This window comes from Erpetoichthys calabaricus, chromosome 3 (genome assembly GCF_900747795.2).
Source record: "Erpetoichthys calabaricus chromosome 3, fErpCal1.3, whole genome shotgun sequence".
Taxonomy (NCBI): Eukaryota; Metazoa; Chordata; class Cladistia; order Polypteriformes; family Polypteridae; genus Erpetoichthys; species Erpetoichthys calabaricus.
This window is the reverse complement of record NC_041396.2, coordinates 121463871-121490987: the sequence shown is the minus strand read 5'-3', so window position 1 is coordinate 121490987 and position 27117 is coordinate 121463871. Positions and strand designations below refer to the sequence as shown.

Here is a 27117-nt window from a genome sequence, read left to right as displayed (position 1 = left end):
AACAATGAAAAATGTTCCGAAATAATTTTTTGATTCAATTAATGAAAGTTCATATTTGAATTTAAGTTTGTCAGCATTTTATTTCCTCTGGACATTTGTTTTTTAAATATAAAGGGGTGTAGTAACAGTCTGTTCCAACTCTGTTTTAAGAAAGACAAAGGGTTTTTAAGTAATCAACAGAAGTTGGGACACCTGTGCAAATACTGTAGTTTGCTTGAAATCTCAAGGCTTAATTTACCTTAATTGCTGCGTAACATAGGTTATCACCTATTAGTTATTCCTTGAAGACGACCCATTTGTAATATTCTGATATTTGCTTTTTTCAGTTTTTGTTAAACTTTAAACTTATAGCACTTTACTGCAAGCTCTTTCACCATTTTAGGTCATTGCTGCATACTTTTCACCATTTTAGGTCATTCATTGCATTTCAACCGAATAAATTTGAAGAAAAACGGAGGAATTCTTATAATTGTCACTGGTAGTGTATATGCGTGTGTGTGTATAATATAGATATTTTGTATGTAAATGACATTCTTAATTGATCTTGATAATAGTAATAAATATCTCATTCAGGTTTGTCATGATGATCTAAATAATTGGTGATCCCTTGTTATACTTTGTCATTTTGAGGTTTACCTGAAAGCTGCCATGGTGATAACTTTTGATATTTTATTTTGGTTTTTTAGATCATAAGGTATATATCTGGCACAAGCGTAGTGAATTACCCATTGCAGAGCTAACAGGACACACTCGTACCGTGAACTGCGTAAGCTGGAATCCTCAGGTCCCAGGCATGATGGCTAGCGCATCTGATGATGGCACTGTTAGGATATGGGGACCAGCACCTTTTGTAGATGGTCACGATATTGAAGGTAACAGCATTAAATGTATACTTTAATTTTTAGGAAGCTTGCCAAAAATCATTTAGTGTAACTGTTTGTGCTTAGTATAGAAATTTATTGTGGTGGTGAAGCAGCTCCCCTTTTTTAGTAGTGCATTATGTGGCTATTAAAATCTACATACAGTATGTATTGTGGTTTTATTTTGATGTAAAGAGACCATGGCGCACTTAATTTGTGTTGTTATGAAAATACATACATGTAACTTCAATTGTTAGGGTTTTTTTGGATTTAATTAGAAGAATTTCAAATTGTGCTGAATTATTCATATTATTTATATATTATTATTTCCCGTGAATATTATTGGACTGGTGGAATATTAGGAAGGAGGAGTAATTTTTTTTTGCCTATTTTTGTTTCCACAGAAGACTGCAGTAGCATGGACAGTTGATGGTGACTTTGAAGTGGATGACTCCTTTAAGTAAACAAAATAATTGCATTTTAAATGGCTCTAAATTTGGTGTGACACAATCTTTATCAATCAATGAACAGAAATCTTTGTCATTTACCAGTAAGTAAAATGGAAGAAGAGTTCCATTTCTATAAAGCCAAAATAAGGAGCCAGGCATCTACCACCTTGCTTCATAGTACCCAAGTAAAGAAGCACGTTGTTGGAAGACACATGGACACCATGTTGAATTTTCCCCATTGGTTTGTGAAGAACTATGCTATAATGAGACTATCCAATGAACTCTGCAATGCTTTGTGTTTTTTGTTCTGGTTCCCCTTTCATCTTTTGTTCAGCAAATCTTGTCATATTTCTGTGTATCTAGTTTTGAAATTTTTATTTAGCAGGTTTAATATATAGAGGTGTGTGCTATAGGTGGACAATTACATCCAGTACATAAGAGAGCCCTTTTAATTTTCTGCATCTTGCTAAAGTTCTATTCTTTACACCTTTCTTCATCTCTTAGCCCTCCTTAATCTAGAATCTCTACAGCACGGTTCATGGTTCCAGGGACTTGATTAGCAATAATGATTGAATGACAAGATCACTTAATGTGACGCTGCATCATTATTGAAATTCAAGTCAATTTAATTGTACAGTAACAAAATATGTTGCCAAATATATAGACACTGATTTAGATGGTAGTTAAAATGGGTTGTTTGAAATTTGGATGGACTTTGGTTTACCTGTTTATATAATATCAAGAAATCCATACGTTTCTTATTTTCCCCCTCCCCCATCTGGCCTAGCAAAATATTTAACAGTAATTTGTTATTTTTTGTTGCTGGGTAGATGAAAATATATCCAACATTTGAATTTTAAACTTTTTTTGTTCTTTCACAGTTGATGTTCTAAATGAAAGACCTTTTAAAATGACCATGTTTCTGCTGACAACCGGCTCTGTCACTTTTCTTGATCTGCAAAGACATTTTTTCATGTTCAAAACCAGTCAGGTAGTAGTTACACTCTCATGGTAATCAATATAGCCTGGAAATAAAGCATTAATAAACAATATTACTAATATGTGCATCATTGACTTTCTTGAGGATATAATTTTATTAAAACACAGAGGAGCAGTTAATGTTTTTATTCACACGTTTAATTCAGAATTACATTTTGAGTGGAAGAAAAATGTCTTTGTAGTTTTTTCCCCTCTGTTTGAAACTTTAACTCTTACTTTACTTGCAAACATGCATTGTTGAAAGATTCTGTGCTGCCCTTTCTGTGCTGTATAGCTGCACAATTCCATTTTGACAGTTTGGCTTAAAAAAAAAAAAAAAGTTTTATGGAGACACAAAACCTGTTTTGTTTTTATTTATATTCAATAAAATTTAAAGAGATTTGGTATCTGTGGCATATAGACAAGATTTGTGCATATATATTTAGTATTTAGGTTACTTTTGTGTATAATTTTGTTCATAATTCTTAGACTGCGGCATAGATAACTAGTTCATTCAAATCTACTCAGAGCTGCTTACAGTTGCTTTTTTACAGAAAAGGAATGGGGTTAACAAATAATACTTTTAGTCCAGTCTGCACCACTTCAGATATAAAAAGATTTCTTATTTGATAACTGAAATAGCTTTTCACTAGATGTTTTACTGGTGAAAAGTCAGTGACCTAAATTTTTTTAAAGTATAAACAAATTTTTGCATAATTTAATAAAAAAAAAAAAGTTTTCATTGGTAGGTTGAGATTGTACTGTTAGCATTGAATGCAAATTAAAACGATTCTAAGCATGGTAGAGTTTTAAATTTGGGTTGTATTTTAGCATATATTTTTGTCATTCTACTTTGATCATAATTTTCCATTATAAGATCAAAATATATTATGGCAGTATTTAATAACTGCTGTTTCAGCATTTCACAAAGAATGTTTATTTCACTGTGCTTTTTCACTTGGCAAAAATGCTGTTTTGCACAATAGAAAGGTGAGGTATTAAGTCTTGAACAAAAGTCATTGCTTAAAAAGAAAATTGCTTTGGTATTAGCATACATTACTAATTTATATTTTGTTACTATATGTTTTATTCTATATCACTTGTTACTTAATTTTGATACCCAGAGAAGTTTGTAATTAACCAAAATAAAACTTTTCATTAGGTACACTATTTTTTGTGTCTCAAAATCTGGAATTATACATTTCCTGTATGCAAAACAAGGTCGTTGTTGGTATGGCAGATTCATATTTTGTCACTGGGATCTTAAAACATTTTAGCAACATAGTGTTTTTGGTATTTGGGGGGTGGGGAGGGTATAATACCCATATATAACATTTGGTTAAAGGTCTGGGAGCAAATTTTTGAAAAATTCCACATAAATCAATTTAACTATTTCAACCTCTTTGTATCATTTTTATTGTACCATGCATTTTACTTAATGTTAATTAGGGTAAAATTCCTTAGAACTTAATTTTATTTCTTATCATTGCTGCAGAGCCCACTTTTTATTTAAAGAATTTCTAACTGTTTTGTAACAAAGTAACCGAAGGTCCTCTATTTACAGCTTTGGCAATAAATGGCTTTGAAGTGTCAAACTGTTTAATAGTTCAGAAATTTTTGCCTAAAGTGTTTTATGCAATCTTTTATTATTTGTAAATTTTGCTTTGTATGAAGAATGTCAAAGCCTGTGCGTGCGTGTGTGTGTGTGTCTTGTATGTGCGAGTGTATTTATATAAATAGATATGTTTGTGTGTGTCATATTTATATATACGGTATATATACGGTATATATTATATGTAAACACAAATACAACATAGACTCATTTAATGAAACATTTTAATTTATCAAGAAGAAAAATGCTTGAAATTATAAGTTATGTATATTAATATAGTACCAAGTGTAGAAAGTATGTATAAAATGATTATGAAAAAAACAGAAGAAACATTCTTTTATTTCTTTACAATTACAATTCAGTTTCTTATTAAATTCAGTATATGTTGTGTTTTTTATCTGTATTTGTCAATTTATTATTCCATGTAGAAAGCATCAGTTTAAACTTGCCAGTTGTAGGTCACATTTTAATGTATCTAAGTTAATTAATCTGTTGCATATATGGACATACAGTCAGAATCATTGTCATAAGGAACAGGATTATTGCATATCTCCCATGTCTTACAAGCTTATAACAACACTCATACGTCAAATGCTTATTATGTAATTTATTTTTTTTTTATCCTTGCATTAGGTTTGAATTTATAGATTGCTGTTGCCCCAGAATGGAAGATTTTACTATGCTACTTTAGTAATGATAGGTTGAATATTTTTTTTTTAAAAAACACAGAACTTAACCACATTAAAGTTTTTTCTTTTAATTTTTTAATATAAATCCAATATAGCACCATTCTGTGTACAGTAAAAGTTGTGCTACAATGCTGGAAGCTTAATTGTGAAGCAGTTGTGATCAGGTTTGTAGAAGTAATTAGAAAAACAAATTAATGGATATAAAGTGAACCATACTGGTGGGCAGGAGAACAGAACTCCTAATCCATGAACCGAGCTGCAGAGGGAATGGATTTCCACGACTCTTAGAACTTTAATTTCTGTCTGTAGAAATTTTCTATAAAGGGTTAATTAAAGTTAAATAAAGATTTGGTATGTAATGAACTCTTTGTTATACAAACTGTTTAAATGTTTAAAAGTGTGTTTTGTTCTGACTGTATTGTCTGTTTTATGGATTTTTGTTACTTTTCAACTTACTTAGATTTCTTGTTATAACATTAAATTGTAATTAGCCTTGTCCTGTCCTGTATATTATTTCACCTCATTTTTTGTTCTACAAGTGACATTTAACCAATTTATAAAAAGTACTTTTGCCCCAGCATGTTCTTTTTGTTTAAAGAAGTTATTTTATTTGTATATTACAGTGGCATGCAAAAGTTTGGGCACCCTTGCTTACAATGTATGTTACTGTGAATAGTTAAATTAACAGAAGATGATCTGATCATCAAAGGGCATAAAGTTAAAAGTGACACATTTCTTTTCAGCACTTCATGCAAGATTAGTGTATTGTTTCTTTTGTACAGTTGCACAATGAAAAAGGAAAGTAGCACCATGAAAAAGTTTTGGCGTGCCTAGATATTTCAGGTCCCATAACTTTTACCAAGTTCTCAGACCTTAACTTGTTCATTAGGGCTATGGCTTGTTCACAATCATCATTACGAAATCCCACTTGATGGCAATTGCAAAGCTGTATAAATTCTCTGACTCCTCAAACCTTGTCCTAATCTTCAGCAGTGATGGGCTCCTCTGAGCAGCTGCCTCACACTCTGAAAAATAAAATAATCGATGCTCACAAAGTAGGAGGTCTGGAAGACTAAGAAAATTTTCTGAAACAACTGCTTATTGGATTGCTAGAAAGGCAAGTAAAAACCCTGTTTGACTGCAAACGACCTTCTGGAAGATTTAGCAGACTATAGAGTGGTGGTTGTGTTGTGCAGCGACACCTGAACATATATGATCTTCATGATAGTCAGCAGATGAAAACCTTTACTGCATCCTAGCCACAAAATTCAGTGCCTGAAGTTTGCAAATGAACATCTAAACAAGCCTGATGCATTTTGGAAACGGGTCCTTTGGACTGATGAAGTCAAAATGGATCATTTTGTCCAGAAAGTGCAATAAAATGTTTAGAGAAAAAGGGTGCCAAATTCCCAGAAAGAACACTTCTCCCAACTATTAAGCATGGGTGTGGATCAGTCATGCTTTGGCTTGTGTTGCAGCCAGTGGCGCAGGGAACATGTCATTGGTAGAGGGAAGAATGTATTAAATACCAGCAAATTTTGGAAGCAAACATCACACCATCTGTGAAAAAGTTTTAAGTTAAAAAGGATGGTTCCAACAACAAGATAATGATACAAAAAACGCACCTTAAAATCTACAATGGAATACCTCGAGTGGGTGCAAGCTGATTGTTTTGTCATGGCCCTCACAGTCCCCTGACCTAAACATTGAAAATCTGTGGATAGATCTCAAAAGAGCAGTGTATGCAAGACAGCCCAAGAACCTTATAGAATTAGAAGCCGTTTGCAAGGATGAATGGGCAAAAAATACCCCAAGTAAGGTTTGAAAGGCTCTTGGCTAGCTACAAAAAGTGTTTACAGACTGTGATACTTGCCAAAGGAACTAAGTATTGACCATGTCTTGTTCCCAGACTTTTGCTTCAGGTCTTTATTTTTTTTGTTGTTTTGTACCTGTAAGTGATGGAAATAAAAATGTAATGTTGTTTTAAATATTAAATCATCTTTATGCTTTTTGATATCATTTTTTCTTCTAATGACTTAACTATTCACAGTAACAGACATTTAAGGCAAGTGTGCCCAAACATTTGCATGCCACTGTATTTTCTTTTATGATGGTGCTATCTTCGAAGCCAGAAATACAAGTTAATAAAATACTTAAAGCCACTGCACCATTAAAAATTACCACATCATTTGGAGCAATTATCATTTATTTCCACAAGAAAACAGAAAAAAAAGTAAATACTGTTTTCCTGGGTGACAGTGCTGTAGTTATTTTTGCAGTTAACAAAATAGCTTGAAATAGCCTAAACCTGTCTGGTCTATTAAAGAACTTTACCTGCTTCATTTATATGATTCTAAAGCATCTTGTAGAAGCCTACCAGTGGATAGATGTGTATATATACAAATATATTTTTTTTCCTATCTTGGTTCTCGTCTATTTTGGTAAGTTTCCTTGGCATTGAAATCTGCACATTGACATTGGAGGTAGCCCTGAAAGTAAGTTAAAGGAGATTTTTGTTTAAAATCTTTAAAATAGAAGTGTTAACTTTTTCTGGGAAGCTTTTAACAACATATGCAAATTTTCCCATTTTTTGTATGCCTTTCATGTACACATTTATTTCCACTTCCAGGTTTACCAGTTTGGTGTTTTATATCAATCCAACATGAGAGGTATGCATCTTCTAACTTCTCACTTGGGACACTTGAAGAGCTCTAATTGCATTTAAATGTGTTGTTAATATTATATGAAAGTGATTGTAACGTTTTTGTAATGTTGATTAGGAGAAGTGTTATGTTATTCATATTTTAAATAAAGCATTCAGGGTTTAAAACATGAATAGTCAGTTGGAAAGTAAGAAGGCACATTACAGTAGAGTTCTGTTGAAAATGCAGCTTGCACATCAGTGGGGTAAATGGTGTATGCAGTTGTTTACAGTAACCAGTTTGAATATAAAATAAAGTTTGTAATACAAAATGAATTTCATAAATGTTTTGTTTCCATTTGATTTATTTTGCAAGTTTTTTTTTTTTAACTTAGAATGGAGTTTTTCCTATTTCACTGGAGAGCTTGATTTTTTTATATATATATATATAGATTTTCATGTCTTTTCAAAACATTGATTGTAAATATGTAAAACATTTTCCACACCATTATATTACCAACACCTTGCTGTACCTTTTGAATTCATGCTGTTTGATCCAGATTTTGACCCATGGCAATGCCAGCTAAATTTGAAATTGGTCCAAAGGATGACTTTTCCAAACATTCATCTAGTTTTGGTAATCACATGCCCACTATGGCTGCATCTTGCTTTTCTGAGCTGACAGGAGTGTGATCTGATGCATCCTTCTGTTGCTATAAGTCATAGGCTTTAAGATCTGATGTATGATCGTGGATGCTGCTGTGCATGCCTCTGTTTGAGTATTTGCATGCTATTTGTTAGCCTAATATAGTTAAGCAATTCTCTTGTCTTTTCTCATAAGTGAGGTGTCTGTGCTCAGAGAGCTATTGCTCATTTGCTATTTTTCTTTATCCCACAATTCTCTGTAAACTTAAAACTACAATATATAAAAATTGTAGGACAGCTATTCCCAAGATGCTGAGACTGCTACATCTGTCACCAACATTCAAATGTTGGATCAATGGAACCTAAATCTTGTGCCTTTGCCCTGTTTGACCAAATAATTGGATCTCTTTACCATATTTCCTTTCTGTATTCAATTGATTAACATTTGTACACACCAAGGTTATTATAGTTAACAAAAACTAAAATCAAAACTGAAACTGTTATTAAAAAAACATTTTCGTAAACTGAAATGAAAAACTAAAACTAAATGAAACTGTTAAAGTTGCTGGAAAGACTAACTGAAATAAAATAATTTACTAAACATAATTATAGTTTACATTTTTGAATGGATATTTTTGCTGTTAGTTTTTAACCCTTATAACTTTTAATTCTAAAATTGAAAGTCATCCACCACAAGCCGCCTGCATATATTCATCCAGTGAATGGCGGCTGGTGATGGCTGCTGTTCACACAACACTGGCGGTGACAGCGAGCTGTATACGGGCGCGTAAAGCCCATGGAATAGAAAGCTATTTACGTGCTGCCTTTCTTTGCATTTGTTGTATATCAAGATATAATTTTAAACACCTGAAATCGGAATGTGTTGGTCAAGAAAAACTTTACTGTATGGACAGAAAAATCACGAGTAACGTTTCAGTTTATTTCTCAGGTGCCTGCCTTTTGTTGACAGTAATTCACCTGCCACTTCACACATAAGGTATAGAGAAAGTATACTAATCATGAAAAAAAATTGACCTCAACATTTTGATAAATCTTGTTGAGTCCTAGAGTCCAAAAATACTGTTTTTTGGAATTGTGTGTGTGTATAAACACGATATCTCACAAACAGAACTAGATAGATGGATGAAATTTGGCATGTGGTTGTTACACCAGAATCTGTATTAACATTTGGGCCAAATGCATCATCCGGAAGTGGTACTTTATCTGACCACATACTCAATTTTGTTTTATGTATTTTTTTTTATTCGTGCAGCTGCAGAGTCTGATTTATTCAACTTTACTTTTATAATAACTGTTCAATATATTACTAATTTGATTTATTGTTGATAGTTCTTTAATGTATATAATCATTGTCTTGTGGTTTACTCCTCAAATATCCATCCCCATATTAGAACACTCTAGACGAGAACAGGCCATTCAGCCCAACAAAGCTCGCCAGTCCTGTCCACTTATTTCGCCCCAAAAAATATGAAGTTGAGTTTTGAAAGTCCTTAAAGTCTTACTGTCTACCACACTTCTTGTTAGAACGATAGACACTTGCAATAAGCTTTCTGTAAAGAATAACTTCCTAATGTTTGTGCGAAATTTACCCTTAACAAGTTTCCAACTGTGTTCCCGTGTTCTTGATGAACTCATATTAAAATAACACTCGATCCACTGTACTAATTCCCTTCATAATTTTAAACACTTCAATCATGTCACCTCTTAATCTTCTTTTGCTTAAACTGTATAGGCTTGGCTCTTTTAATCTTTCATAATTCAACCCCTGTAGCCCTGGAATCAACCCAGTTGCTCTTCTCTGGACCTTTTCTAGTGCTGCTATGTCCTTTTTGTAGCTTGGAGACCAAAACTGCACACATTACTCAAGATGAGGCCTCACCAATGCATTATAAAGGTTGAGCATAACCTCCTTGGACTTGTACTCCACACACCGTGCTATATAACCTAACATTCTGTTTGCCTTCTTAATAGCTTCTGAACACTGTCTGGAAGTTGATAGCTTAGAGTCCACTATGACTCCTAAATCCATCTCATAAGGTGTACTCTCAATTTTACGACCGCCCATTGTGTATTCAAACTTAACATTTACTGACATTAAATTTCATCTGCCCCAGCCAGTATGCTGTCCAAAGTCCTTCTGTAATGATATAACGGATTCCAAATTATCTGCTAATCCACCTATCTTGGTATCATCTGCAAACTTAACCAGCTTGTTACTTATATTCCTATTTAAATCATTTTTATATATTAAATATAGCAGCGGACCTAGCACTGACCCCTGTGGAGCACCACATCGCCCAATTCTGAAGAGGTTCCTTGCACCATCACCCTCAGCTTCCTGTGTCTGAGCCAATTCTGCAGCCATCTAAAAACATCACCTTGAACTCCCACTTTTTAATTTTTGCCCAACCTCTCATGTGGCACCTTGTCAAATGCTTTCTGAAAGTCAAGATAAATAATATCATATGCTCCTCATAGAATTCCAGCATGTTAGTGAAACACGACCTCCCTCTTCTGAACCCGTGCTGACTGTTCAGAATAACTCCTGTCCTTGCCAGGTGTTGCTCAATTTTATCCTTAATTCCTTCCATTAATTTGCCTGTGATGCATGTTAAGCTTACTGGCCTATAGTTGCTTGGATCTGCGCAGTCTATCTTTATATAATGGGATGATATTTGCTATTTTTCAATCTTTTGGAATCTCTCCAGTGCGCAGTGACTTCCTAAAAATGTGTGTCAAGGGTTTATACACTGCCTGGCCAAAAAAAAAAGTCGCCACCTGGATTTAACTAAGCAAATAGGTATGAGCCTCCTATTGGATAATTACTGCGTGGGCGATTATCTTTCAGCTGGCAACAAGTTATTTAACCCCAACTGGTGCAATGAGTTGCTTTTCATTTCTTAAACAACCTTGTTGAAAGACACATCTCGTGGTCGTGGAAAAGATGTTAGTCTGTTTGAGAAGGGTCAAATCATTGGCATGCATCGAGCAGTGAAAACATCTAAGGAGATTGCAGAAACTACTAAAATTGGGTTAAGAACTGTCCAACGCATTATTAAAAACTGGAAGGATAGTGGGGACCCATTGTCTTCGAGGAAGAAATGTGGCCGGAAAAAAATCCTGAATGATCGTGATCGGCGATCATTTAAATGTTTGGTGAAATCATATCGAAGAAAAACAACAGTAGAACTCAGGTTTATGTTTAATAGTGAAAGTAAGAGCATTTCCACACGCACAATGCGAAGGGAATTCAAGGGATTGGGACTGAATAGCTGTGTAGCCGTACGAAAACCACTAATCAGTGAGGCAAACTGGAAAAAAAGGCTTCAATTTGCTAGGGAGCATAAAAATTGGACTCTGGGGCAATGGAAGAAGGTCATGTGGTCTGACGAGTCCAGATTTACCCTGTTCCAGAGTGATGGGCACATCAGGGTAAGAAGAGAGGCAGATGAAGTGATGCACCCATCATGCAAGATCTTGGTGAAAAATTAATGCAACACTGGATGGAACTAAATCTTGTGACATTGCAGAAGCTTATCGAAACAATGCCACAGCGAATGCGTGCCATAATCAAAGCTAAAGGTGGTCCAACGAAATTTTAGAGTGTGTGACCTTTTTTTTTTGGTGGCAACTTTTTTTTTGGCCAGGCAGTGTATATGTACTCACTAGCCTTCTTAAGAACTTGAGGATAAATATTATCTGGTCCTTGTGATTTGTTTGATTTCAGCTTTGACCTCAGTACTTCCTTAGTAGTCATGTTTACCTCTGGGAGGTTATCCACTTGCTCACTTGTAAACACGTCAGAAAAATGTAAGTTTAGGGCATCCGCTATTTCATTGTCTGTATCTTTTAATTCACCTTTACTATTTGTGATGCACTTGACCACCTCCTTGACTGTTCTTTTACTACTAAAATACTGAAAAAATCTCTTGGTCTTCTTTGGCCGTATTTACTATATTCCTCTCCAACTGTCTTTTAGCCTCCCTGATATCCTTCTTAATGGTTGCCCTCATGTTCTCATATGCTCTATGATTTACTTTGCAGTCATTAGTCTTATATGCGTTATAAAGCAGTTTTTTCCTTTGCAACTTCTTTTTTAAATCTTTTATTAGTCCACTGTGGAGTTTTTTTTTTTAATTTCCTATTAATTCCAAATTTAGGTATGTATCTGTCTTGCATTACATGTCAAACATTTTTAAACCTGTTCCACTGCTCATCGACTGTCTCCACACTTAAAAGGTTATCCCAGTGTATCCTACTTAGACATTGTCGCATCTGGTCAAAATAAGCCCTACCAAAGTTCAACTTAACAATTTTAGTCTTTGCATCTGCACTCTTTCATAATACTGAGAATTGTATTATATTGTGGTCACTTGACCCTAGTGGTTCAATCACCTCTACACCCTCAATTCTATCTTGATTATTACAAAATACTAAATCCAGACAGGCTTCACCCCGTGTTGGTGCTTTAACATACTGTGTTAAAAAACAGCCACTGATTACTTCTAAAAACTCTTGTGCTCCTCTGTCTGCAAGGTTATCCCGGTTAATATTTGGATAATTAAAGTCCATCCATGACTATATCATCTCCCTGTAAACTTGCCTTTTTGATATTACTAAAAAGATGTGTGCTGAGATTACTGTCTGAATTGGGTGGTCTATAACACACTCCTAAAATAAGACCTCTTACCCTAATATTTTCCAGGCAAAGCTATATAAGCCAATATCTGAGTAAATGAGAAAGTCTAAAGGGAGACCACTCCCGATTTTTGTTAGTAAAACGGCACTGATCGAGAGACTAACTAGGTCATGATACAAGATAAGCATGTTGTTGCTGACCAATCACTTTTGCTTTACAAGCGTTGTTTCAAAGCGATACAAACCTTGTAAAATTCCCGAGTTGGCAATGTCTCCACTGAACTACAGGTAGGTAGGCGAAGAGAGTCTGCCAAGTGATGAAAAGCTAAACATACTAATTTGTTTTTGTATTTATTCTACAGTATATTTATTAATTTCTTTTTAGTTCATATTCACAGCTCAGAATACCTGATATTGTGAAAATAATCCAGTAGCAGAATTTAGGTTTTAAAATATCTGTCCCCATTTCTCTCTCTCTCAAAACAGATAGTTGAAATATCATATTCTTTTTGTTCTTAACATTAGCCATATCATACATATTGCATACCAGGGATTTTTCCTGCCTTGCGTCCAAACCTGCTTGGGTAGGCTCCAGGTTCCAGCGATCCTGCTCTGGATAAACAGGTTTAGATAATGTATATATTGTTACTAATCTCAGATGCTGTCTCTGTCATTTTGTGCCTGTCCATACTCTTATTACCTGTTGTTGCTCTGCTTATTAAGGGTTTACTGTTCTTATGCATGGGCTATTCAAGCCTCACTGCCCCTAGCCTTCATGCTACATGCTTGTTTTTCTTTGTCTCCCTCAACACAGTGAGTTGGGGTCTGCACACTAATTCAAGCGTAAGAGCCCTGTTCTTCCTTAGCCACCATGATTTCTGTGGTCACACCTGTCAGAACACAGTAGAATCTTTTTTTTTTTTTTAATATATCTTTTCAGGCCTGCAGGGGCAAAATTCTGTCTATAAATTGTTTGTGCCTGAGATGGAATCAGAGATCAATATGGCTGGTAGAAAATAATAAAGCCCAGTATCTGAGATTCTTGAATGCAATATTGAAGACATTCATTATAAGCACATTGTCGTTGGAGCAGGAGCAGGATATGTTGTGTGCTGTAGACGTTTAGTGTAAAAAACCCTCACAACTTTTAAAATTCACCTAGTTTACATTACAAATTGGCCCATTCTGGGAAATTAAAGGAAAAGAGAAAAAATGGCAACAGTAAGCGCAGATTTGTTCAGCACAAATGACAGAAAATATTTTTAAAATTATAAAACTGTGTGAAATTGTTCATATTCAGTACCTGGTTTTTATTATGCTTGTTTTTCTTCTTCTTTCACCTGCTCCCGTTAGGGGTTGCCACAGCGGATCGTCTTCTTCCATATCTTTCTGTCCCCTGCATCTTGCTCTGTTACATCCATCACCTGCATGTCCTCTCTCACCACATTCATAAACCTTCGCTTAGGCCTTCCTTTTTTCCTCTTCCCTGGCAGCTCTATCCTTAGCATCCTTCTCCCAATATACCCAGCATCTCTCCGCTGCACATGTGCAAACCAACGCAATCTTGCCTCTCTGACTTTGTCTCCCAACCGTCCAACTTGAGCTGACCCTCTAATGTACTCATTTCTAATCCTTTCCTACCTCGTAACACCCGGTGCAAATCTTAGCATCTTTAACTCTGCTACCTCCAGCTGTCTCCTGCTTTCTGGTCAGTGCCACCGTCTCAACCCATATAACATAGCTGGTCTCACTACTGTCCTGTAGACCTTCCCTTTCACTCTTGTTGATAGCCGTCTGTCACAAATTACTCCTGACACTCTTCCCCATCCATTCCACCCTGCCTGCACTCTTTTTTACCTCTCTTCCACAATCCCCATTACTCAGTACTGTTGATCCCAAGTATTTAAAGTCATCCACCTTCGCCAGCTCTACTCCCTGCATCCTCACCACTCCACTGACCTCCCTCTCATTTACACACGTATTCTGGCTTGTTCCTACTGACCTTCATTCCTCTCCTCTCTAGAGCATATCTCCACCTCTCCAGGGTCTCCTCAACCTGCTCCCTACTATCGCTACAGATCACAAAGTCATCAGCAAATATCATAGTCCATGGGGACTCCTGTCTAATCTCGTCTGTCAACCTGTCCATCACCATTGCAAATAAGAAAGTAATGATGTAATCCCACCTCCAACTTGAATGCACCCGTCACTCCTGCCGCAGACCTTACCACTGTCACACTTCCCTCGTACATATCTTGTACAACTCCGTACTTCTCTGCCACTCCCGACTTCCTCATACAATACTACAACTCCTCTTGAGGCACCCTGTCCTATGCTTTCTCCAGGTCCACAAAGACGAAATGCAACTCCTACTGGCCTTCTCTATACTTCTCCATCAACACCCTCAGAGCGAACATCACATCTGTGGTGCTCGCTCTTGGCATGAAACCACACTGCTGTTCACTAATCATCACCTCACTTCTTAACCTAGCTTCCACTACTCTTTCCCATAACTTCATGCTGTGGCCCATCAATTTTATTCCCCTTATTCTTAAATGTCGGCACTAGTACATTTCTTCTCCACTCCTCAGGCATCCTCTCACTTTCCAAGATTCCATTAAACAATCTGGTTAAAAACTCTGTTGCACTTCCTGATTCACTATCTCCACATCATCCAACCTCTTCTCTTTCGTTCTCTTCATTCATCAGCCTCTCTTTCCATCTGCTCAACACACTCTCCTCACTTGTGAGTATGTTTCCATCTTTATCCTTTATCACCCTAACCTGCTGCACATCTTTCCCAGTTCGGTCCCTCTGTCTAGCCAATTGGTACAGGTCATTTTCTCCCTCCTTAGTGTTCAACCTTTCATACAACTCATCATACGCCTTTTCTTTAGCCTTCGCCACCTCTCTCTTCACCTTGCGCCTTATCTCCTTGTACTCTTGTCTACTTTCTGCATCTCTCTGACTATCCCACTTCTTCTTTGCCATCCTCTTCCTCTGTATACTCTCCTGTATTGCCTCATTCCACCACCAGGTTTCCTTTTCCTCCTTCCTCTTTCCAGATGTCACGCCAAGCACCCTTCTTGCTGTCACCCTTACTACATCTGCTGTAGTTTCCCAGCTGCTGTAACTCATCACTGCCACCCAGTGCCTGTCTCACCTCCTCCCTAAACTCAACCTTGCAGTCTTCCTTTTTCAACTTCCACCATTTTGATCCTTGGCTCTGCCCTCACTCTCTTCCTCTTCTTGGTCTCCAACATCATCCTACAGACCACCATCCTATGCTGCTTAACTACACTTTCCCCTGCCACCACTTTGCAGCCTTCAATCTCCTTCAGATTGACTCTTCTGCATAGGATGTAATCTACCTGTATGCATCTTCTTCCACTCTTGTATGTAACCCTATGTTCCTCCCTCTTTTTAAAATACATATTCACCACAGCCATGTCCATCCTTTTGGCAAAATCCACTATCCTCTGACCTTCTTCATTCCTCTCCTTGACACCATACCTACCCATCACCTCCTCGTCTCCACTGTTCCCTTCACCAACATGCCCATTGAATTCCACTCCAATCACCACTTTGTCTCTTGGGTACACTGTTCATCACTTCATCCAACTCACTCCAAAAATCTTCTTTCTCACTCATTGCACACCCAACTTGAGGGGCATATGCACTAACAACATTCATCATCACACCTCCAATTTCCAGCTTCATAATCATTACTGTTCCTGACATTCTTTTCATCTCCAAAACACTCTTGACATACTGTTCCTTCAGAATAACTCCTACCCCATTTCTCCTCGCATCCACACCATGATAGAACAATCTGAATCCACCTCACCTTACTACCCTCCCATTCAGTCTCTTGCATGCACAATATATCAACCTTCCTTCTCTTCATCATATCTGCTAACTCTCTCCCCTTACCAGTCATACTGCCAACATTCAAAATTCCTACCCTCAGTTCCACTTTCTCTTCCCCTCTTCTTCTCCTTCTTCTTCTTCGGCCAACAGTAGCCCAATTTCCGCCAGCACCCTTTTGTCTAACAGTATTGGTGGCGATCGTTGTTAACCCGGGGCTCAACCGATCTGGTATGGAAATTTGTATTGTTGTCCGCATATTGATTTGGCAAAATTTAACCGGATGCCCTTCCTGACGTAACCATCCCCATTTATCCGGGCTTGGGACCAGCACGAAGAAACACACTGGTTTGTGCATCCCCTGTGGCTGGGTTTTTGATTATGCTTGTTTTTATCAGATATAAAACAAAACCAAATAGTAAAGTGTGTTGTGGAGTGTAGTAAGCTTCCACTAACATTAAACTTGTTATATCCAAACCTGTTAAGTGTACAGCTGCGTCTCATTGTGACACAAAACTAAACTCCATAGTAGCTCTTTAACCATACTATGTATAATTACCAAAACTGAAACTAATATATATAAAAATGGAAATGTCATTGTAAAATAAAAAGTAAATTAAAACTATAAATACATGAAGGAAAACTAAAACTAAATTGAATTTGCAAGTAATGGCAGAAAAAATATAGTAATAAAAACTAATATAAAAAGGCAAAACTGTAATAACCTTGGTACATACTTGATTCAATTAGTGTTTTCTATCATTTTAAAAATATTTTATCTAAAGGCTTATACTTAATTGCTTATAATTTGTTTCTAAGACAAATAGAAATAGGCATCCAGTTCACTGTGTATAAATTTCTTGCACAAAAAAGTTAAATATTTTTTTGGAAAATATTTTCATTTAGATCTTTAGTGAAAATTAGTGTTGGAAAAGTTTTTCCTAACTTCTATGCATGCTTCTTTAAAAGTTAAGTTGCAGAATTTCTTTCCTCTTTAGTGCTTCTGAGCAAATCAACTGTGTTGCAACAAGGCAGTATGGGAGTATACACCTATTTGGTAGACGACCATTATTTCTAGTTGTACTGGTCCATAATACAGCAAGAACAGTTATATCTAGCAAAGAGAAATGGTAGTCCATCCTTACTTTAAGAGGTGAAGGTCAACCAGTTCAGAAAATTGAAAGATTTTGTAAGGTTGTTCAAGTGCAGCTGCATTAACCGTACACTGCAGAAAAAAATAAATTATTGGAGTCACCACATTTCAGTAATCACCAGTTAACTGCACATTGGGTTAAAACCCAAATTAATGTGAAGACTAATCTGAATACCAGCAGTTCAAAGGAGACTGTGAATAAGACAGTCGTGGTAGAATTTCAACGCAACTAAAGGAAAATGAAAGATTTGCCTGGTCTATTAATCATAGTTAACATTAGACAAGTGGAGACACAGAGGATGAACAGATAATGTTTGAATGGGTGATTTCCACTGTGAAGCATGCGAGAGAAAAAGTAATGTTGTGGGAGTTTTTGTAGGTGACAACACCTGTGATTTTCATTAAGATTAAAAGCACATCTAACCAGTGTATTTCAGTATTCCGCAATGACACGCACCTCGCATTTGATTTGTGTTTAGTTGAGCCTTCTTTTGCTTTCCAATAAGATAATGACCAAAAAATGCACCTCCAGCATAAGAACTATTTGGCAAAGAAAGACAATAATGGAGTGCTACAACAGATGTCCCGGCCTACACACTTATTTAACCTAAACCTATTAGAGAAGGTTTGGGATGAACCTGGACAGAACAATCTGTGTGATGCAGTTTGTATTTCATTGTCCAAGAAATATAAATTAAAATTTGATTTATTCTTGCTAAGCACACTGTTTTGTCTTGGTAGAGTAATATATATTGCTCTACTTTCCCCAATTGTATTATTAATATGTAGCCTTAGAATGCCTAATCTCACAGACTTACCACTGTTTATAAGGTATTATTGTATATAACTTATCCCCACCTTCCCTTCTATATCTATAACCTCAGGCAATTAGATGTAGTAAAAAGACAAGCAGAAGTTAAGATACACATAAGATAATGTATTATTGATAATATTCATACATAATAACAAAATGCAAAGTATATGTGAATATTGGTAACCATACAACCTGATTAAATGATTATATGTAGTTCAGGTGGCACACAGACTTGTAGTTACTTAAATGCCTCTAGTTAAGGCATCATTAGTGCTCAGCTTTCAGCCACATGTCTGTTCAAAATGGCTGCTGAGCTGTGCTCTTCATTGTGTTGTCTTCATCATCACAAGTTAGCAAGAGAGACATACATCATCATCATATGTTGGTTGGTAAGAGAGAGATACTTCTACATCATCACAGGTTAGCAAGAGAGAGATTGTGAGGTTAAAACACATACATTTATAGATGTTCTGTCCAACCCCTACAGCCAGTAGGACATCATGGTACTTAAAAGCGTCTGACACAAGCCAATTCCAAACAGCTACACCTCAGACCAATAGGGGAATAGAACATAGAAGAAATGACTTTAGCAAAGAAACACTCGGCAAACTGGTTTAAGACACATCCCCCAAATCCTGTCGTAAAATTCAAACAGACCCATTCTTAAAGGGGGGGGGGGGGGGGGGGTGGTAAAACACTAAATTTCATTGCTTTGCCTAATTTACAAATAAAGACATACAAAATATTCATCAAGTTATATGTAAAATCTCACATCACAACACACACTTAAATTTTTTAGCAAATCTATTCAATAAATTAGAGTATAGTGGCTAACGACAGACGATATACAGTAGGCAATAGCACATTATACAATACACTGTATTCAAATAAATCTGTATACATATATATGTGTGTAATAGCATACAGAATGCATTTTTAAAATTCAGATATCAGCTGTTCTATGTCAACCACATGCTGAAATGGAGAATTGTGGAAAGAACAAAGAAATTACAAAAAAAAATTAGGTTGACCACTTGTAACAACACACTTACTCCAAGGCTAAATGTTATTATAAACATCAAGAAGAGGGAAAATAATGCAAGTATGTTTTAAAAGCAAGGTAAGTTTAATTATTAGAATCCATCCATCTTCCAGATCTGCCTATCCTGAGCAGGGTCATGGGGAAATGGACACCTATTCTTGTACGTATCAAGTGCAAGGCTGGAACAATCTCTGGTGTAGACTGTTAATGATGACTATGACATCCTGTCCAAAGTCCTTCCAATGACTTGACCAAGTCAATTGTATTGGCCAAGGTGGTGATATCTGCTCAGGATTTTACAGCAAGTAGTGTTTCACATAACTATCCTCATTTATGTAGTCTTGCAAATAGTGTTGTGAAATTCATATTTTTGTATTTATAGCTATGACATACCTTTTATGTTTAGTTCTGTATTTCTGTTGGCATTTAAAAAGATAGTAAAAGCACGGTCTTCTGGAGTCTAATGAGAAACATTTGGCTCTTTGAACCTTCTTAGCATAATGTTTACCCACAGAATAAATAACAAGTGAAAAATGTTGAATTTTTTTCAAAATACAAAAAATGTTATTAAATTTAACGGTAACGTGTAAGTACTAGAGTATATAAACATGGTAGAAAACATGTTTAGGTTCCACCTCTTTACTGATGGCAGATTTAGTAAAAGTTCTTCTTGTGATATGGTTTAATAACTGTCACTGTTGCACAGCTTGATGTTGCGATCTTAAGAGTAGAAGCACCTTTCCCTTGAACACTTAATATTTTTATGTTTCTTGAACACAAGAAGGTAGAATGACAGTGCTACTGCACAATCAGCACTTCCGTGGTGTTATCGTAAGTTACCATAATACAAGGAATAATAGTGACTTCCATATTTCCCTTGACACGAATGACAGTTGCTTCATTGTGAACAATGCTTAGGTGGCTAATGTCTGCCTTGTCCTTGTACTTGATTGCAATCATTTTGCCTTTTTTGCCACACACCTACTTGCACCACTGTGAAACTTCAGGCGACCAAATTCATCAGGCATGTCACAGCAGTTTAGTCTTATAGTGCCATATGCATCAGTCACACTGTTTGTGTCAACCTGCAATGACCAATTCACATTGTCATTACTATCACTTTCTTCAACGTATGGTTCACTTTCAGTTTACTAGTGTTTTTTTGTTTTTTTTTTCCCCTCCTGAAACTGGTTTTACAGCTTCTTGTTTACATACACTGGGGTTTGGTTGAAGTGGCACCCCACTTACAGTATAAATAGTGAAGTGTTACCTTAGAGTAGTAAAATGCATAGAACTATTCAGGATATTTTGTAGCATTGTTATTTCATCAACTACATGGCAGCAAAATACTGTCCCAAGAGTTAAGGCTTAACAGTCTAAAGCCGATCACTAAACGGCACCCCAAATCCAACTTGGGAATAACCATTTCCATAGAATTCTGAGCATGAGTCATGTTAGGGGTTAATGCAAAGGAAGTTGATAAGGCTGGCTTCATCTCCCAGATATTTAAATTAATACATTTCTTATTTCAGATGTTTCTAATATAAAAATTAAAACTAGATAGATTTTGTAAACCCAACATTCCTGTTCAGTCTTGAGAGTGGCTGTACAGTGCCTGTACTAACAGTGTTGCAGTGAACAACTGAACAATCTGTTGCAACAGGCTAGCCTAGATGCCCCATGTGACAGCATGGCTGGCATGCATATGTTTGGGTTGTAAAAGTAAAGCCCTTTCCACACAGGGTTGAATGTGAAAAATTCCACATATCCACTGCCCATGTCTAGTGAAGTGACAGTGCTTATCATTTTTTGCTTGAAAGTAGGGAGGATGTGTATGTAGTATTTGGTTATAGTGAAAGTCAAGCAAAATGACACCTTTTATTAGCTAACTAAAAAGATTATAATATGTAAACTTTTAATGTGTAAGCTTTCCAGGCAACTCAGGCCCCTTCTTCAGGCAAGATGTAATGTCATTGTCCTTGGCCAGCTTAACCGAGTCAAGAATATTGCGATTGTAATTGTTAGGTAAACTGAAAGAATATAAATGATGATTTTTATTTAAATAATAGTGAATTACACAGTCATTTTTGTTGTTGAACTGTTATTTTTTGCAGACATTCCACCATTTTCTAACAAGTCTGCCTCTTCCAGTTTTGATATTTGACAACACATTTTGCTATTGTTTCTTGCTTAATGCTAAAATGGAGCAAACTTATCTATGAAGCATAATTTAATTTTACTGTCGAATTGTTCATGTTGTGGCAAGCTGGAAATACCAGATTTGTATCCATTGTACCTTAAAACTTTGCTTCATTTGTCACAATTTACATAATTCAGCTCCTCTTCATCTGAATGTAAAGCCACTACCAACGTGGTCTAAATGTTTGTCTTCCCTATTTTCTTTTTTTAATTGTGCTCTCTTGGTTGATATTGAAGCCAGTTGATGTGCTGAGGGCAAACATTTTCTCAATATGCTTTGAGTATCTCCCTCTTAGAAATGACAATGTCATACCTTTTTTGTAATATATAGCACATTTTTTATATTTTTCTTTCACTAAACCTTAATTGAACGTGCATGGGAACTCTACAGTTTAGCACCACATTCTCAGTTCTCACTGCCCATTCCTGATACATAACAGTGCAAAGGTCCTGCAGCCACAACTTTTACGATGTAAACCATAGGTCCCTCTGGATTCCCAGTCCCAATACACATCTGTACAATAACTGGAGCTCCTCAGACGAATAAAGGAAAAGCTTGAGCTTAGCACAGCTGTGTAAAAGTGTATTTCAGCTTTCCAAACTGAATGATGATATTTACCCTTGAGTTCGTAAAGAGTTTTTGAGTACATATATAAACCCTTGACACATTTTTAGGAAGTCACTGTGCACTGAGGAAATTCCAAAGGACTGGAAAATGACAAATATTGTTACTGTATATAAAAAGGTTAATCAGGCAGATCCAAGAAACTATAGGCCAGTAATCTTAACATGCAGGTAAATTAATGGAAGGAATTATTAAGGATTAAAGTGAGCAGCACTTTGCAAGAACAGAAGTTTTACTGAACACTCAGCATGGGTTCAGAAGAGGGAAATAATCTTTTATCAACATGCTGGAATTCTATGAGGAAACAACAAAAGGATATGATCAAAGTGGAGCATATGATATTATTTATCTTGAGTTTCAGAAAGCATTTGATAAGGTGCCACATGAGAAGGTTGGCCATCAAACTATAAAGTTAGAGTCCAGGGTGTTGTGTGTGGTGCAAAATTGGCTCCGATACAGGGAGCAGACTGTTATTGTGTGAGGAACCTTCTCAGAATTGGCTGACATTAGGAGTGGTGTTCCACAGGGGTCAGCGCTAGGGCTGCTGCTATTTTTAATATAAATAAATAACTTGGAAATGGAATACAAGTAACAAGCTGGTTAAACTGTGGGGTTTATTAATCTAGGATCCATTGAATCATTACAGAGAATAGCATACAGGCTTGGGCAGATTTGTTCAGATGAATTTTAAAGTAAATAAGTGTAAAGTATTACATGTAGGAAAAACAAATGTTGGGTTTGAATTCACAATGGGAGATCTGAAAATCACTAGCACTAGAAAAAGTCAAGAGATGAGCGACTAGGCTGATTCCAGGACTACAGGAGATATATTAAATTGTATGAACGATGTATGAAAGATTAAAAGAGCGGAGCCTTTTCAGTTTAAGCAAAAGAAGATTAACTGATTAAAGTGTTTAAAATTCTGATGGGAATTAGTACAGTGGATCGAGGCTGTTACTTTAAAATTAGTTCATCAAGAACATGGGGGCACAGTTGGAACTTAAGAGTAAATTTTGCACAAACATTAGGACATTTATTTTTACACAGAGAACCACAGATACGTGGAATAAGCTAAGCTACCAAGTAGTGTGGTAGACAGTAGGCCTTTCAAAACTAGAGTTGATGTTTTTTTGTTTGTTTTTCTTTTAAGAAGCATTAAGTGGATAGGCCTGGGAAGCATTTTGGGCTGAATGGCCTGGTCTTGTCTAGACTGCTCTAATGATTATGACTCTGTCCAAACTGCACTATACAAAATGAAAAATCTATTTGCTTCAAGCTGTAATTTTGACCACTTTTGAAAGGATAAAAATTTTAACAAGCATGTTAAAAAAAAAAAAATTAAAGGTGGCATGTGCAAGAGGCGGTCTTTTCAAGTAAAATGTATTTGTTACTTTTGAAAACATGTCATCCGAATGATGTACACTAAATCTGCATCCGTAAAGCAGTGGAGACTAGACATAGCTTTCCTACTGTATTTATGGTGACATAACACTAAAGAGGGTTGCTGTTACTTGAATTTATTATTTTACGTGTAAAATCTGAAATATCCTTTAATACTATAACCTATCATTAAAACACAGGTCCAATGTCTTTAGTAGGGTCTCCTCATGAGGGCTTAACATTACCATAAATTTTACACCTGAGGCACACTTGCACTGATTTTTAGTAATGAACTTCAGATATCTGCCAAAAGCCTACTGTGTATGACATATCTTTTGAGATTCAAATGTTTAATTTTTAAGTTTAAGTATTCATTTACGTGGGGGAAGTGTGAAAGCTTTAGATTTGTCAAAAATCTTGATCTCCAGTTTTCAACGGATCATGACATTTTACCGAAAACATGGATATCTTAATGATGTGTGTGTGTGTGTTTGTGTCTCACAGTTTCTTGAGGATGGTCTAGAGCTGAAACAGCTGAACGGAAAAATACCAAACTCGACACATAAGTCTGTTTTGAGATGATGATGATGTGCTGGTTAGTTTTTGAGCCAAATCGTGCAAGCGAAAGAGGCACTCTAGAGGAACCCTCAAATACCATAACTCTGCAACTAGTTATGAATTCTTCTCATCAATTGCTATCGTACTGACATATATTATGATCAGAGTGGAATATACAGTGCATCCGGAAGGTATTCACAGCGCATCACTTTTTCCACATTTTGTTATGTTACAGCCTTATTCCAAAATGGATTAAATTCATTTTTTTTCCTCTGAATTCTACACACAACACCCCACAATGACAATGTGAAAAAAGTTTACTTGAGGTTTTTGCAAATTTATTAAAAATAAAAAAATTGAGAAAGCACATGTACATAAGTATTCACAGCCTTTGCCGTGAAACTCGAAATTGAGCTCAGGTGCATCCTGTTTCCCCTGATCATCCTTGAGATGTTTCTACAGCTTCATTGGAGTCCACCTGTGGTAAATTCAGTTGATTGGACATGATTTGGAAAGGCACACACCTGTCTATATAAGGTCCCACAGTTGACAGTTCATGTCAGAGCACAAACCAAGCATGAAGTCAAAGGAATTGTCTGTAGACCTCCGAGACAGGATTGTCTCGAGGCACATATCTGGGGAAGGTTACTGAAAAATTTCTGCTGCTTTGAAGGTCCCAGTGAGCACAGTGGCCTCCATCGTCCGTAAGTGGAAGAAGTTCGAAACCACCAGGATTCTTCCTAGAGCTGGCCGGCCATCTAAACTGAGCGATCGGGAGAGAAGGGCCTTAGTCAGGGAGGTGATCAAGAACCCGATGGTCACTCTGTCATAGCTCCAGAGGTCCTCTGTGGAGAGAGGAGAACCTTCCAGAAGGACCACCATCTCTGCAGCAATCCACCAATCAGGCCTGTATGGTAGAGTGGCCAGATCGAAGCCACTCCTTAGTAAAAGGCACATGGCAGCCCACCTGGAGTTTGTCAAAAAGCACCTGAAGGACTCTCAGACCATGAGAAAGAAAATTCACTGGTCTGATGAGACAAAGATTGAACTCTTTGGTGTGAATGCCAGGCGTCACGTTTGGAGGAAACCTGGCACCATCCCTACAGTGAAGCATGGTGGTGGCAGCATCATGCTGTGGGGATGATTTTCAGTGGCAGGAACTGGGAGACTAGTCAGGATAAAGGGAAAGATGACTGCAGCAATGTACAGACACATCCTGGATGAAAACCTGCTCCACAGCACTCTTGACCTCAGACTGGGGCGACCCTAAGCACACAGCCAAGATATCAAAGGAGTGGCTTCAGGACAGCTCTGTGAATGTCCTTGAGTGGCCCAGCCAGAGCCCAGACTTGAATTCGATTGAACATCTCTGGAGAGATCTTAAAATGGCTATGCACCGACGCTTCCCATCCAAACTGATGGAGCTTGAGAGGTGCTGCAAAGAGGAATGGGTGAAACTGGCCAAGGATAGGTGTGCCAAGCTTGTGGCATCATATTCAAAAAGACTTGAGGCTGTAATTGCTGCCAAAGGTGCATCGACAAAGTATTGAGCAAAGGCTGTGAATGCTTATGTACATGTGATTTCTCAGTTTTTTTATTTTTAATAAATTTGCAAAAACCTCAAGTAAACTTTTTTCATGTTGTAATTATGGGGTGTTGTGTGTAGAATTCTGAGGAAAAAAAGTGAATTTAATCCATTTTGGAATAAGGCTGTAACATAACAAAAGGTGGAAAAAGTGATGCGCTGTGAATACTTTCTGGATGCACTGTATTTACTGAAATGTTATAGAATAGTTCAGGTAACTTGGTTCCTAGGACGCAAAGCCTAATGACACTCATTCCCAGATTTTTATTTTTTTTTTCTCATTTTTTAACAATTATCTGTGTGAAATTGTTCAAAACAATCTGCATTGTGATTTGTGTTAATTAATTTGTGAAAATAGATACTCTCTCTGCGCATGATACTTACAGGTAACATATAATTTATTTACGTTATTGAAACAATTTAGGATCATTGCTTAAACATCCCTGTACTTTATTCAATTTGTCATTTTGCATTTTGGCTATCTGTGTTAGGATGCAGCATTCTCAGTTTTTGCCTCTCTGTAGTTACTGTTGTGCCAGCACATTGCAATTGGTTTCTTTCCTAAATTTGTGTTTTTTTGTTTAGAATTTTTGAATGTATGCCTGTTATTTCTGTGTTTAACAACACTTGAGTGTAGGTAAAAGTAAAACCTGCAACATTGTATTTTTGGCTTTGATTTACACCACACATACAGTCATATGAAAAAGTTTGGGAACCCCTCTCAGCCTGCATAATAATTTACTTTCAACAAAAAAGGTAACAGTGGTATCTTTCATTTCCTAGGAACATCTGAGTACTGGAGTGTTTTCCGAACAAATATTTTTAGTGAAGCAGTATTTAGTTGTATGAAATGAAATCAAATGTGAAAAACTGGCTGTGCAAAACTTTGGGTCCCCTTGTAATTTTTCTGATTTGAATGCATGTAACTGCTCAATACTGATTACTTGGAACACCAAATTGGTTGGATTAGCTCGTTAAGCCTTGAACTTCATAGACAGGCGTGTCCAATCATGAGAAAAAGTATTTAAGGTGGTCAATTGCAAGTTGTGCTTCCCTTTGACTCTCCTCTGAAGAGTGACAGCATGGCAATCCTCAAAGCAACTCTCAAAAGATCTGAAAACAAAGATTGTTCAGTATCATGGTTTAGGGGAATGCTACAAAAAGCTATCTCAGAGGTTTAAGGAATGTAATCAGGAAATGGAAGGTCACGGACACAGTTGCTGTTAAACCCAGGTCAGGCAGGCCAAGCAAAATACAGGAGCGGCATATGCGCAGGATTGTGAGAATGGTTACAGACAACTCACAGATCACCTCCAAAGACCTGCAAGAACATCTTGCTGCAGATGGTGTATCTGTACATC

The 27117-nt window shown here is 36.6% G+C and overlaps 1 protein-coding gene across 1 annotated transcript in view; it reads left to right on the top strand.

Moving 5' to 3' along the window:
* The window catches only part of LOC114648345 (WD repeat-containing protein 26), a 240132-nt gene extending 232567 nt beyond the window's left edge, over positions 1-7565 (top strand). The window contains exons 13-14 of the mRNA XM_028797331.2: positions 687-872; positions 1265-7565. Coding sequence (XP_028653164.1) covers positions 687-872; positions 1265-1290 — 212 coding nt within the window. The 3' untranslated portion in view covers positions 1291-7565. The remainder of the gene's footprint in view (positions 1-686; positions 873-1264) is intronic.
* Positions 7566-27117: the final 19552 nt, after the last annotated feature.